Here is a 14,830-nt window from a genome sequence, read left to right as displayed (position 1 = left end):
TAATCTTCATAGTTTATCAGAATAGCATGGAGTATCATGGCAGCAGACCAAGAGTCTAAGAGAGAGAGAGAGAGAGAGAGAGAGACACTACACATGGCCCAGTGATATGTCATGATGAGATGATGAGTCAGGAGCAACCTGACAGTCCTGGGAACATACAAAAAGGTAAGAAGAAGACAGCAAAGACCATCGTCTTTCACTGTGGTCCTGTGTAGACACGACTGGCACTAAGTCCTAATGCAGCCTTCTTCCCACACTGAGAAGCCACAGCCATATATTCAAGTGTTGTAGCCAGCCCTCTCCAGTCCAGATGCCTTGCTCTTGGGATAAAGACCTCCAAGGTTCTGAGAGGCCAGCCTCGTCTTCCTCACCAGGCATGACCCCTGCTCTCTGGGCTCCAACTCGTTGGCCTTCTGAAATCTACAAGCATCTACTTCCTCTGTCTGGAAGGTACTCATTTCCAGGCTAACTCAGCCCTTCCGTGGGACGACTCAGTATGCATAGGGTTGCTGAGACAGGTCTGCCAGCCTCATGGCTGAGCAGGTACAAGGCCCCAGCCGGACTCCTCCTCAGTGGCCCCCAGTGTGTGGTCCCCATGGGTCTCACGAGGGAGCTCTCTTTGAGCCCTATGGCCTCTTCCTCACTGGGGACTTCTCAGTCCCTGTTAATGAGCTCCACGCTTGCCTAAAAGTCAGGGCAGATTCCAATCCTGCTTCTGGTTGAGAACTGCTTTAGTTCAGAAGAGCTATGAGCAGTTCAAGCCCCACTTCGTATACAAGTGTAGTGTGTGGGGTTTTTTGCTTTTATTTTTATTATTATTATTATTATTGATTTTAGATAGAGAAGGGGGAGAAATCGAGAGAGAGAGAGAAACGTAGATGTGAGAGAGAAACATGGATCGAGTGCCTCTCCACGCGCACCCTGACCAGAGATGAAACCCACAACCTGGGTATGTGCCCTGACCTGGAATCAAACCCGCTCCAACCAACTGAGCCCCACCGGCCAGGGCCACAGTGTAGTTGTTAAAGTTCACTAGTGAGTAGGAGGATGTATCGATGAGCTCTGAAAAATGCATGAGGCCTCTGAAGTACAAGCCAGGAGTGGGAACAGGAGCTGTGTCCATGGGCCTCCGATAGCTATCTCGCATTATTTATTGAGGGGTTTTCCTGGTTGCCTTAGGGAGTGAAGATTCATTTACCAAGAGAGGTTGGTTTACAAGCTTTCATTACCATGCTGCCGCATTAATATTAAACTAAAGAAGTGTTAGATCTCACCTGCGCTGGTGTGGGCGGACTGCACGCTCCCTGGTGGCCAGCTCTTTGAAGCTGCAGTGTGATTGCAAGTCTGATCCGTGTGATTTTCATTGAAATTGCCACAACTCAAGGTTAGCATTCTGTGCTGCTTACTTTTGCATTAATATCAAGCTTCATCCAAGCACAGATATCAAAGCTTATTAGCAATTGATGGAAGTTCCTTTGTAGGTGGCCCCAGTGGAGATGTAGGTCCCTAGGGACCCTGAGTCACTTTCATTCCTCAGGCGTTGGTTGAGGAAGCCTATGCATGTCTCAGTTGCTAATAAAGAGGAAGAAGGCTCTTGTGGTGCGCCTTGGAATCAGAGGCTCTCAGAAATGCATTTTCCTGACCGGTGTGGCTCAGGGGCTGAGCATCGACCTATGAACTAGGAGGTCTCAGTTTGATTCTTGGTCAGGGCACATGCCCTGGTTGCAGGCTCAATCCCCAGTGTGGGGCGTGCAAGAAGCAGCCAATCAGTGATTCTCTCTCCTCATTGATGTTTCTGTCTCTCTCTCCCTTTCCCTTCCTCTCTGAAATCAATAATATATATAAAGAAATGCATTCATTGGTTCCATACGTATCCCCAAGTTCCTCATACAGATGTGCTTAACAAGTCCTCACAGACAGACAGAGCATAAGAAAGGATCTTTTAGACTTAAAGGTACCTTTAGAAATTAACATCCTTCCTTCAACTGACTAAAGTTAAGAGCTGAAACTGGAAGGGGTCACAGAACTATTTAGAGGCAGAGGCAGGATTTTTTTATTATTAACTCCATTATAGATGTCCCCCATTTTCGCCCCCTTTGCCTCCCTCCACCTTGCCCTCACCCCTCGTAGGCCTTCACCATATTAATATCTGTGTCCATGGCCTATGCATATATGCGTATACATTCTTTGCTTGATCTCTTCCCATACCCCACCCCCGAGATTTGTCTATTCCATGCATTCATGCCTCTAATCCTATTTTGTTCAGTTTCTTTTGTTCTTTAGATTCCACATATAAGTGAGATCGTGTGATATTTGTCTTTCTCAGAGACAGGATTTGGACACAAAGTGCAGAACTCTCTAGTTCACGCTCTTTCCATTGTCCTAAGCTCCCACCCATCAGGTCAAATGGAGGCCCTCTGGCTGCTGTCCCGTGGGGCCCATCCCTCACTTTTCCCATGAAGAACTGAGGCCATAACTCCTTGTGGACTAGATGAGGCTGAGGAGTATGAGTCCTTATGCTGATTGAATTCAGTGTATTTCAAGTGATATAAGGACCCACTTGGAAAGATGAACTTTGACCTTCTAAATGAGTTTCTTAGCAACAAGATCCTTCTTTGAGGTGGATGGTGCTGTGCATAGGAGGATGTTGAGCAGCATCCCTGGCTCTGTCCAGCAGAAGCCGGGAGCTAGCCCCACCCCCACCTGTGACAACCCAAAATGTCTTCAGTCATAGCCATCTGCCCCCTGGGGGCAAAATCACCCACAGCTGAGAACCATTGATCCAGACTTTCGACATTTCCCCCTGGTGTGTGCATGGCGAATGGCAGGAACCATTGTCTGGGAATAGATTCATGGAATGTACACTCATTATAGATTTTCTCAATCGACTGATTCTTCTCCTGTTTAGGTATTGATTTTGCCCTTATTCTTCTGAAGCTGAAATGCATTCAGACTTGTGTGTGAGTCTGAATATATTGAGAATGTTCAGGAAGCTTTGCTTTCCTGATAGGAGGGGGTCTCCTGGTCTTCGGCTAAAGAGAGGCAGGTTTAATGCAGCAGTTTCCACACAGTCGAGCCGGCCATGGCCTGAAGGCCCCCTTAGCAGGCACGGCAAGCTTCAAGCATCTATCGCAGATGGATTCGGCACCACCCGGGCAGTCTGTGCTGGTCAGGGTGGAGGTGAGGAGTTGAGACGGCACCAGTGAGTAAAGTGGTTAGGGACAGGGGAAAACATTGGAAATATTAGTGGCACCAAAGGTTCCCAGAGGGCAGTGATAGGAGCATGAGAAATAGACCATTATGACAAATAACAAGGCATAACATTGAAATCATGGCCAAATTCCTCGAGGCATAAATCATAAAAGCCTCTGACTGGCATGGGGTGAGAGGTGCAGCTGTGGTATGGGGGCTGCAGGCCAATGAGACAAAGTGGAGAAATGCTTCCATAACACAGATGCCCCAGGGAGGTTGGGCCACCATTGTCAGACCCAGGACAGGGCCCTCTCGTCACCTGTAACCTGCATGTGTTCCCATAGTGCCGCCTCCATGTCCTCTTTCTCCTCCTCTCTGCCGCATCCCATGATTCAGCTCAGTTCCTTTCCCATCCACTTTTCTCTATCTGTGGCTCTTTATCTCTTGTTTTCATCTCTCCTTGTTCTGTTTCCATGTTTCTTTCCTCTGTTTCTGTGTGTGTGTGTGTGTGTGTGTGTATTTCCATCTCTCTGATCTCTAAACTCAGAGAGGGGTAGAGAGGAAAGCTGCACAGAAACAAGGAAGAGGAAGTTAAATAATAGATAGTGTACATCCTTGCTGAGAATAGACGTGAACGACACGGTAACGGATTTCACTAGAGACAGCCCTAAGGACGGGCTTTGGCTCCACCCATGTTTGTGGCCACGTGGGTTTACACGCAAGGGGCCTGTGCATCTGAGAGAAATGACTTTTTGGAATTCAAAGCAAAAGAGATCCTGAACTCCGGGGTCACTGCTGCTGTCAAGCACATGGAAGAACCCAAGGGGGTCCTGGCTACTTAGCTATGGATGTGGAGCCCCGGGGAGCATGCAGAGGGCCGAGGCTCCTACTCGCTCCTGGAGAAGATCCAGGAGAGCTGCTTCGAATCTAACCCTCGGGGGCCTCTGGGGGCAGCTGGACAAGCATCTACACCTCCCAGGGAGCAGGGAAACTGGAAGAAGTGACTCTGACTTGGCCTCAGTGGAGAAGGAAGGATGGGTGACAGGTTAGCCCACAGAGGCTCCCCTACAAGCTCAGAGCACAGGAGGGACCCTGTGAACCACAACCACGTTGGTTCCTGTTATTGTTAAAGAGTGATTCCCTCCTTCCCATGGTTGATGGAAGCAGAGACTGTCACCCTACACAGAACCTTCAGAGAGAGTTCATATGGCATTCCCAGCCCACCCCAGCCAAGAAGGAAGGGCATCTGTGTTAGTGTCCTGTGGCTGCCGTAACCAAGTACCGCAAACTTGGTGGCTTAAATCAACAAATGTAATGCTCTCACAGTTCTGGAGGCCAGAAGTCCAAAACCAAGGTGTCATCAGAGCCGGGCCCCCTCCTGAAATGCTAGGAAAGAATCCTTCCTTGCCTCTTCTGCTTTCTCGTGGCCCTGGGCATTCCTTGGCTTGTGGCCGCATCATTCAACCTGCCCCTCCATCTTCACATGGCATCCTCTCTCTTCTCTGTGCCTCAAATCTCCCTCTGCCTGTGTCTTATGGAGACACGTGTCATTGGATTTAGGGCCTACCTTAAATCCAGGTGATCTCATCTGGAGATCCTGACCTTCATTACACCTGCAAAGACTCTTTCTCCAAATAAGGTCACATTCACAGATTCCGAGGGCTAGGACCTGGACATATCTTTTGGGTGAACCCTAATCAACTCACTAAAGACAGAAACAAAGGTAGTTCCCAGCTCATGTCCCTGGCGGATCCCCAGCCCATAACTTCAGCCTCTCTGAGAAGGAAGACATCTGATCGTGCCTTTTCACATGCGTTCTCTAATCCAATCCTCACCATAACCCTACATGGTAGGTTCTGCCATTAGTCCCATTTTGTGAATGAAGAAACTGAGCCCAGATTTATAGCAGATGAAATGCAGGCAATGTCATCCCGACCTCTACTCTTCATCACCACCGTTAGAATCATTGTTTAGTTTCTCGTGTGTGAGACAGGCGCAGGGAGAGCAGGGAAGTTAAGGCGATCAGGTACCCAAGTCCAGGTTGTCACCACGGTTTTCCATTTCACTTCTCTCTTTTCCTGGAGTAATACGTGCCTGGGTTGTCTCTATAGGCGTCTGAAGAACATGCAAAATGGATGGATGATTAGAGAACCCGGTTTCCCAAGTGGTCCTTGGACTAGCACAGGGGGTGGGATTTGAATGGACCCAAGTACCTTTAATAAACAAAGCTTACCACCGCTTATGTGGGTGCTCGCTGCTGCCTACGTGCATGAGTGATGAAGAGAGCTCATTTGCAGCGTTCACACAGTTGATAGGGCTACTTTGGGTGCTACTCAGAAAGCACACACACTGTCGAAAGAGCTAACGGAGCATCATACAACATCATAAAGCTTTGCCTAAGAAACCAGGTCACCAGAGAGGGGCCTGCCAGATCTACACAGCAGACACGGGTAGTCGTGCATAGAGATGCAGCGCGGAGCTGTCGCCATTATTCATGATTCCCAGTCCTCGCCAGTCTTTCCCAGCTGCCCTGACCCTCTTGATCACTCTATCTAAAGTGCGAGCCCCTGGAGACAGCAGGCAGATATGGTGGGCTGTCTTTTGATTCCACACACATTTTCCCCAGGTAATCTAGGACCCCCGCATCCTGCCATCCAGCTGGGACCCAGATGTGATTGCTTTTTAGGGGCTTCATACGTCCCTCACTCCGTGGGGAGCCGCTGGGTAGAAACTCATTCCTGGATCTGTGACAACACATTACTAGCACGTGACGTGTTCCAGTGTCACTGGGCTCAGGAAAAGCCAGCGCATTCTTGACCTACATTTTAAAATAATCCTGGAGGCCAATAACTCCACATGTCAAGTATTTTTCAACAATCCTATTTTATAATAGACAAATATGCAAATTGACCATACCTCCAACACACCCACAAGCCACACCCACAAGCCACGCCCACTATCCAATCAGAGCGAGTATGCAAATTAACCCAAACCAAGATGGCTACAGCCACAGAGAGCAAGGTTTCCTAGATAACAGAGGAAGCCAAGCTTTCTGCCAGCGGTTGCAGGCCTAAGCCTCCACTCAAGCTACAAAGTTTCAATTATAGAAGGTAAACAAATTCAAACAAATGGCGGCAGAATGGAGCTTGAGAGAGCAGGCCAGGGTTTCCGCCGGCAACAGAGGAAGCAAAGCTTTCCACACACCCTGGCCGGGCCCACCCGCTTAAGGCAACAAAGTTTCAATTATAACCCCAACACAAATGGCTGCCGGCCGGCCTCGGAGGGAGCCCCAGGCTTGGCTCTGCTCCAGGCTACAAAGTTTCAATTGTAGAAGGAAAATAAATTCCAGATACCAGGGCCTCTGCTTGCGTTGCCAGGGTGCATGACCGGCCTGAAAACCACCACAGGCCCCTCGCTCAGGCCACCCCATGCCCCAAGGGAACCCCACCCTGATCAGGGACACCCTTCAGGGCAAACCAGCTGGCCCCCATCCCTGTACCAGGCCTCTATCCTATCTAATAAAAGAGTACTATGCAGATTGATCATCACTGCAACACACAATATAGCTGCCCCCATGTGGACACAAGATGGCCACCACAAGATGGCCAGCAGGAGAGGGCAGTTGGGAGGCACCCGGCCTGCAAGGGAGGGCAGTTGAGAAGGACCAGGCCTGCAAGGGAGGGCAGTTGGAGGTGATCAACCCTGCAGGAGAGGGCAGTTAGGGGTAACCAGGCCGGCAGAGGAGGGAAGTTGGGGGCAAACAGGCTGGCAGCAGAGTGGTTAGGGGGTGATCAGGCTGGCAGGCAGAAGCGGTTAGGGGCAATCAGGAAGGCAGGCAGGCAAGCAGTTGGGAGCCAGCAGTCCTGGATTGTGAGAGGGACTAAACGGGATCGGGCCTAAACGGGCAGTCGGACATCCCTTGAGGGGTCCCAGATTGGAGAGGGTACAGGCTGGGCTGAGGGACAACCCCCCTCCGTGCACGAATTTCGTGCACCGGGCTTCTAGTACTAAGAAATAATAGTCATGTTAATAAATAAGAGGACAAATTAATATAATTTGCTTATTAGGCTCTTAGGAATAAAGACAGTCACTTTTAGGAAACTGGATATATAAAAATCCACAAATTTCAAAATGTGGCAAATTAGAGTTGACTAATATGTAACATATTCCTTACACTACAAAGAACTTTTCCAGTTTATGTCATTTCTTAATGGCAGCTGTTAATTATTTCATGATATCTGTTTGCAAATAACTAACCCCCACTAGAGAGAATGAATAACACATCCGCCACCAGAAATAAAGATAAATCATTTTCAATGTTATCACAAAAGGCATTCGGGGCATGAGGTGTCATTGTTTTTCATTAAACACCCCATTTTTCAGGAACAAGACTAATGCCCATCGCAAGATACACCTGGGCCCTTGACCTTAGACTCCGTAGTGACAGACCTCATGCATCATTGCTTCCAAGCCTGAATCCAGACGCACCAGGTTCCAAAACCCTTTCCACAGGGAGGCCACGTTATGCCAGTCTTTGTCCAAGAGTCCTGTGCCAGTTCATTGTCAAGGTTCTTCTTATCGGCTTTCCCTTGATCCCATTCACTGCCTGAGGCCCACGTCGAATTAGAGCTCCTTTGATTTCACGGAGCCAAAACTGAAGTGTCGCGGGGGCCATTTTCACCAAAAGCGATCAGAGAAACCCAGTAGCTTGAAGGTGACACAGTCTGTGGAACTGCCGAGACTAGATCCGGGGTTCTGTTATCTTTTCTCTGTCACCCCCGGAGCCCCTGCTCCCCCAGCGCTTCCCGTCACACCTGGGACTCGGGGAGCACATTGCACACCTGGTGTGCACGTCTGCCTTGGATGTAGTTTTTCGTTTTCTCTTTATTTATCTATTATTATTTTGGATGTGGTTTCTCTTTCCGTTGTGGGCTTCGGAAGGACCTTGTGACCTCTTTTGCCTGGTTAAAGTGTGACACTGAAGGGCTCCTGTGCCATAGAGAGGCCAGCACGTTAGAGGGGAGGGTGGTCCCGCCTTTGCAGCGAGCTCTGATGAGGGGTCTTGACAGCCTCACCGGGTGCAGGGCTCACCTCTGAGCCCTGGGTGGCCTGTCACGTGGGCACAGGGGCCCTCGGCACCCGCTCGCCACCTGAACCACCCAACTAACTGCTCTGTGTGTCTTTGCAGGTGACCTCATCCACTTGCCTCCATACCTTCGAATGGACTTCTTGTTGAACCGCAGTGGTCCAGGCACCAGCAGGGACCTGAGCTTAGGGCAGGCGTGCTTGGAGCCGCAGAAAAGTCGGACCCTGAAGCGCCCCACGGTCCTGGAGCCCATCCCCATGGAGGCGCCCTCGGCCACGTCCTCCGCCCGAGAGGGACAGCAATGGCCGCAGGGGGCCGTGGCCACATTACCTCAGCGCGAAGGGGCCGAGCTGGGCCAGGCAGCTAAAATGAGCAGTTCCCAGGAATCGCTGCTCGACTCCCGGGGCCACTTGAAAGGAAGCAATCCGTACGCCAAGTCGTACACCCTGGTATAACACACAGCATGGCTGGACCGCGGTTGTAAATACGGTTTAAAAAAAAAAAAACAAACTCAATCAAAGCTACCTTTTTTTTACGGAATTCCAATATTTATAATTAAAGAAAATTGCCAAAATATATTAAAAAAAAGAGAAACTACTGCAACCACAGACAGTGCAAAGACTCTCCTGCTTTTTTTCTGTCTGAGTGTGAGCTCCATCTGCCTGGGCATCTGATTTTTTGGGAAAGAAGTCCAGTTTTATGATCTTCACAGGCTATTGCATTTTTACTGATTTTCTACACGTGCATGGGGGACTAATTAAACCTTCTGACCGGAAGTTCTATCACACACGATGCGAGAAAGAAAACAGGAAAGGATATTCCGCTCTCTGTGGATCTGCAAGGAACGCTGGCGCGGGGGCAGGGGGAGACTTAGTCATGTTTGCACACCTTTCTTTCCCATTAGAAACTGGGGCCTCGGTCTGACCTTCTTCTGTTGTTACTTAGGATGAGTGCCGTCCGTGAAGGGGAGGGGGGGATCGATTTGGTTTTCTTTTTTGTTTATTTTTTTTCATTTAAAGAGACACTCTTTGCATTTTGTCTAAGCGAAATAAAGAAGAAAAGGTTGTCTGCCTTTATTTCGATGTCTGCTTCTCTCGTCTCCTCCTGATCGCTGGGTCCTCCTTCTTACGGATGCTGTTGTTTGCGAATCCCAGAGCTGAACCCAGAACTCTGATACACCAGCCAGGCGGCCCACGCGCCAGCCTCCGTGGGAATGCCTGGGACCGCGCAGAAGCCGCAGCTGGTCTCGGGCTCAGCGAGGGGCTGTCCTGAGCCTCCCAGATGTGGTGCTCCTCGCCCCCTGGCCCTCCAGCTGGGCCAGAGGGCAGCAAAGATGGCCTGAGAGCCAAACCCAGCCCACTGCTGTGTTTATAAATAAAGTTTTATTGGCACACAGCCACACGCTCCAGTCGCGTTTTGTCTGTTTCATGCCACAGGGCGCGTTGAGGTGTTAGTTACAGCAGAGATGGTATGACCAGCGAAGCTGAAAGTGGTTAGCATCTGGCCCAGGACAGAGAGTTTGCCCAGGACAGAGAGTTTGCCCCCCCCACCCCCCAGCTGCTCCACGTTGAGCCCCATTTGCTGGCGAAGGAGGGGAGGACCAGAAGGCTTCTATGTGTCCTGCCGCCTCCGGGACCTGTCCTGGTGCCTGTCCCTGGTACCTGCCTTTGCAGGAGACCACCTCAGTCACTGCCTCTGATTCACTCGCCTGCACCCAGAGGGAAACTAGGCAATAGTAAGTGACGTTCCTCGGAAATCTAACGCTTCACTTTCCTTCCTCTCAGTTTATACTCTTTACCGCGAGGCTCGTTCTCCGGGGAGCTTCCTCTTAACCAGCCTGAGCTGCCTTCTGCGTCGGTGCCCCTGCACAGTGTGCCCTGGCGAGTGTGCGATCCTCCCAAACAACCCTCCCTCCCTCCCCTCTGCCCTGAACGGGAGGGGTCCCGGGACTCCATGCCAGAGGTTTGGCAACAAACAGGAAACGTGATCAAATCAATGCCCGTTGCTCAGTCGCCCAGGGAACCGGCTGCACAGGCCCCTTCCTCTCCCTCCATCACCTCCATGGGCTCCCTCCCCTTCAGCACAGGCTGGTTCAGGTGTCACCATCTGGAAACGCATTCAGAGGTTTCTTCCTCCCTCCCTCCCTCTCTCCTTCCTTTCCTATCTGCTTCCCTCCTTCCTTCCCTCTTCTCCCCTCCTTCTTGTTTCATGTATTTTCCAGGCGGCCCGTTTGCCTATTTAAATGCAGCGACACTGGGTGCCTTGTTGATGGGCCCGGGACCACGTGGAGACCTCCTGCTGGTACTAACACTGGGTGACGCCATGGCTGTGTGGGTTTGGTTCGTTTTGTGTGTTGTTGTTGTTTTCTGCAGCTTCAGAATTTCATCCATGTTGACAGCTGATGATTTGCACCCTCACAGACTGCTTTTTTATGCAAAAGAATTGAAATGCTACTTTCTGGGGAAAGTTAAAGCTCTTTCTTCAATCTAAAACTTCTATATTCCCCCAACTTAGAAGTTTACCCTTTTAAAATTTTTCTCTCAAGCTGTGCATAAATAAAAAATTCTCCATCATGTCTGCTTCTGGAATGGATTGCTTTGAAGAAATCTGCCTTGAAAATGCTCGTTAAAATGGATTTGACATATAAACAAAAGCCCACCTCCCTCCCTCTCAGGCGGGGCCCAGTGTTCCTGCCCCTGAGAGGTGGGACCTGTGGAGTGAAGGGGCGCTGGATATCTAAAAGACCAGTATTGAGAGTAATAGAGTTAATTTTCCTCTGGACCCCTGCCTGTCGCTAATCTGATTTGTAGTGTCTTGGAGAGGGCATCATATTAGCCTACGGTCTAAGCCAGATTGCTGCATTAGCGTGGTGGAACTCAGATAAATTCTATATCTTCTGTCCAATAACTTAGAGTCAGCAGACAATAGCTATTGGGTCAATGGATGGGGTTCCTCCGAGGCATCGATGCAGCTGGCAGTCTGAAAAATGCCCACCTTCTGAAATGGGCAAGGTCTGAACACAGCCAGTGAGCCATGCGGCACTCTGCTCATCCAGCTACGGGAGCCTGAGAGCCTCCAGTCAGCTCCCGGCCCACCCGTACCCACGTCTGCCGTGACTACCCACGAAGAAGAGAAGGTGAAGTGGCGGTGGGCAAAGATGGAAGTGAGGCGATATAAAGTGGTCACAGGCTAGACGGGACGAGCGCCAACCCACTGTCTTTGTGCCCTTGCTGCCAGTCCTGATACTCTCTGAAGACACAGAAAACACACCTATGCTTAAACTGCCCTTAAAATATAGGGTGAGTACACGGGACACAGAGTTTATCCCTGAATTCTTATTTATTAAGTGTTGTATTATTTTCCCTACGAACAACTGTACAGCTACTTTTGCCCTGCCTTGTAAGCAGTAGACCACCGCTCAGCTAAGGCCCCTCTGCCTGGGGTCTTGGTTCCCCAGGTGCCAAAAGCTTCATGAGATCGTTAAGGAGCTAACTGAGGCCTTCTAGAGAAGGTGTGACCTCTAAATCCATGTCCAGCTGTGAAGAGTGTAGACAGCCTCTAGGCCTGGACTAGGACTGGGGGGTCCAAGGACTAGTTCCTTGTAGGCCATCCATGCAGAAAGGTTTCCAGGGAGCTAACAGTGTGTCCATCCTCAAGAGCCTGTTTGAACTCTGCAAAGAAGGTGGCCCAGAAGGTATCGTGGGCTCTCTGAAGGACACTGGGAAGACTAAGTGTCAAGAATTTAATTCCTAGGGGTTCTGAGTCCCCTGTTACTTCTCCACCCTTGGGCCCCAAATGACCTCTCAGACACAGAGCCAGAGGAATGAGACTGGAAGGAAGGAACGGTTCCTGCAGCTCTGAGAAACCAGGCTATTGCCATCCTAACAAGCACTTTTCATCAAGGAGTCCTCAGGCCTGGGTGGAACTGTGTCTGTTTGTTCTCATGTTTGTTTGAGGAGGAGATTTGTGACGTAAGGCCCTTGAGTGATGAGGAAATTCTGAGCCAGAGGGGCCCAAGGTAGGAAAGAGTTAGGTGATAAGGAAGGACAGGATCCTCACTGAGCCACCATCCTGGTGAGTGGGGACTGAAGACTAGATGGATGTCAGGATACCTTGGGTCACTCAGGTGTCATCAAGCATGGGAGTGGGGACCATTGAGAGAACAGTCTTCCTAGGTCTTTAACGTTCGTGTGCATCTTCTGAGCAGGACTGCTGACAGATTCTGTTCCACCCTATCTCTTCAAGGATGTTCCCACAACAAATAGCTGGGCACATGGAGGTGTGTGTCCCTGCTGGGCATAGGCAGATTTGACTGCTGACCAAGATCATAAAAACAAGGTCTCCCTCTGAAGCAAAGGTTGGCAGGGTTGCCAGTGGCCCCTCTTTCAATGTTTGGGTTTTCTTGGCATTAGACATGGGCACTTCCAACCCTCCTCTTTCCCGTCTAGCTGGGTGGTCTCGGGCAGGCTCCTTCACCTTCGGGGATCTTCACTCCACTTTGGTCTCAGTGAAGCCTTCTAGGACACACTATTTCATGCCACGTTCTGTCCCTCCTGGCATCCCACTCCCCTACGTCTTTTCCAGCTCTCTGTCCACACCTTATCATTTCTGATTTACTATATAACTAACTTCTTCAGAAAGTATTCACTTCGTTTTCATTCTCTGTCTGCTGCCACTAGAATGTCAGCTCCATGAGGACAGGATTCTTTGTTTTGTTCACTTGTGTCCCCACTTCTTGGAATGAATGGTGCCTGGTCCATAGTAGGCATTTTATAAATATTTGTTGAATTGGAAAAATTTGGGGCAGGGGGACTTTCTATGCTCTGGGTTCCTCAGCTGTGACACAAGCCCACTGTGTGCACTGTGCCACTGGGGTTGGTCTGCGTCACCCCGTAGCTTTGGGAACCTTGCTGGGCCGTGAGTAATGACATGGTTAGTCCCTAACTCGGGAGTCTGTGTCTTCCACCTGCATCCACGGAATCATGGCAGGCCAATTTGTTAGCTTTCACATACAGTAAGGATTGAGCCCCTCTGTGGTTCTTGACAATAGCCAATGACACATGGGCAGCACCAACCCCACTCTTCACTCTCACCAGGACTACTTGCAGCTCAGAGTTGTGGGTGAGATCCACTCACTCGCAGTTTCTGCAATTTAGTGGGAATGCTGTTTCTGTTTTTTCCTCTTCTCAGTCTTTCACTTTCAGAAAGAAAAGATTTGGAAGAAGGAGCTCTGAGCACATGGCAAGGGCTGCCTTCTTCATCTCCCAAGAAACGCTTGGCAAAGAACAAAAGCTCTTTGTGCCCCAGAAACTTCAAACCAACTATGAGAAGAAAGGGCCATGTTTGTATCTCTGGCATTGTGCCTCCAGAGAGGGCTGTGTTCTGCCTGAAAGAGATAACCTTTCTGTGCAGAGAACAATGACTGGGACATACATTCATGTGATGTGTGTGTTGAGGGGAAGGTGCTCAGACATGTCCTTGGGGACAGCAGAGCCTAGAGCCAGACCACCATCACCTAGCTGGTTACAATGTCCACCTGAGCATCGCACTCAAGAGGAATGACAGCATTTCCAGCATTTTGAAGAGTTAATTCAATGCTTGTCTCAGTCTTTCATCCTCCGAGGTTCCCCTAAGCGCTGAGTGACTCACTAAACAGTGGGGACCTCCTCTTCCCACTCTATGCAGAAATATTTTAGCAATCGATTAAAACACTGCTTCCTGTTTCTAGATATGGGATTTTAAGTGTCTCATAAAAGAGCAACATCTGAGATGGGGTGATGATAGTTTGGGGGTGCTGGTGCAACATCCCACCCCCAGGAATTTTGAAAACGAGAACCCTTGCCCTGAGTGAGATCACAATCCTTCCTGTAACCACCGTGCCCCCACTTGGTAACACACAAGTCAAACACGTCCCACATACCATGTCAACAACCTGCCAGCATTTACTTCTCGTCCAAGGTGAGGACTGCTCTGCCATTGCCCAGGAAGGTGACCTGATGGCAGGCCCAGGAGACACCCTCCACACATGCACGGCAAAGCACAAGCCAGGTAAAGATGCGTAAGTTAGGACTGATTTCATTTCAATGTGGTCTTAGCCCAACACTCTACCTATTTCTCTGACTGCTTGGCCACACGATAAGATATATCCCTGTCCCACTGAAACTTCCACTTACCTTCTCTGAAAATTTCTTCACAGTCTTCAGCACAGCGGATGTTAATGGAAGACATTCAGCCCCCTCATGGGGCAAGAGTGACTCCTCAACATCAAGGTGCTGATGCTTCCACTAAGAGGAGTGAGAGTTTCTTGTATCAAATCAAGAAGAATGAAGATGCTTCCAATAAAGTTCATCAGAGCACATGGCCAAGGACATCCACATGCCTATGGAGCTTACCTCATGTGTCCATCCTTGTCAAAGGCTGTTCTCAAGATGTGTTTGCCTGTGTGCTGCCTCATGTGCCCATTATGCCAAATATGAAAAGTGTTGTTTGTTTAATGATGTGGGATAAGAGGATTTGTGGTTGGCCACATAAATGATGCAATAGCAAGACCAC

The 14,830-nt window shown here is 49.7% G+C and overlaps 1 protein-coding gene across 1 annotated transcript in view; it reads left to right on the top strand.

The window, feature by feature from the left end:
* Positions 1 to 8,733, top strand: part of DSCAM (DS cell adhesion molecule) — a 373,478-nt gene extending 364,745 nt beyond the window's left edge. The window contains exon 34 of the mRNA XM_054712828.1: positions 8,381 to 8,733. Within this exon, the coding sequence (XP_054568803.1) occupies positions 8,381 to 8,733 (353 nt within the window). The remainder of the gene's footprint in view (positions 1 to 8,380) is intronic.
* Positions 8,734 to 14,830: the final 6,097 nt, after the last annotated feature.

The sequence above is a fragment of the Eptesicus fuscus genome, chromosome 3 (genome assembly GCF_027574615.1).
Source record: "Eptesicus fuscus isolate TK198812 chromosome 3, DD_ASM_mEF_20220401, whole genome shotgun sequence".
NCBI lineage: Eukaryota > Metazoa > Chordata > Mammalia > Chiroptera > Vespertilionidae > Eptesicus > Eptesicus fuscus.
Note: the sequence above shows the minus strand (reverse complement) of the source record. Positions and strands in the feature narration are given on the sequence as shown.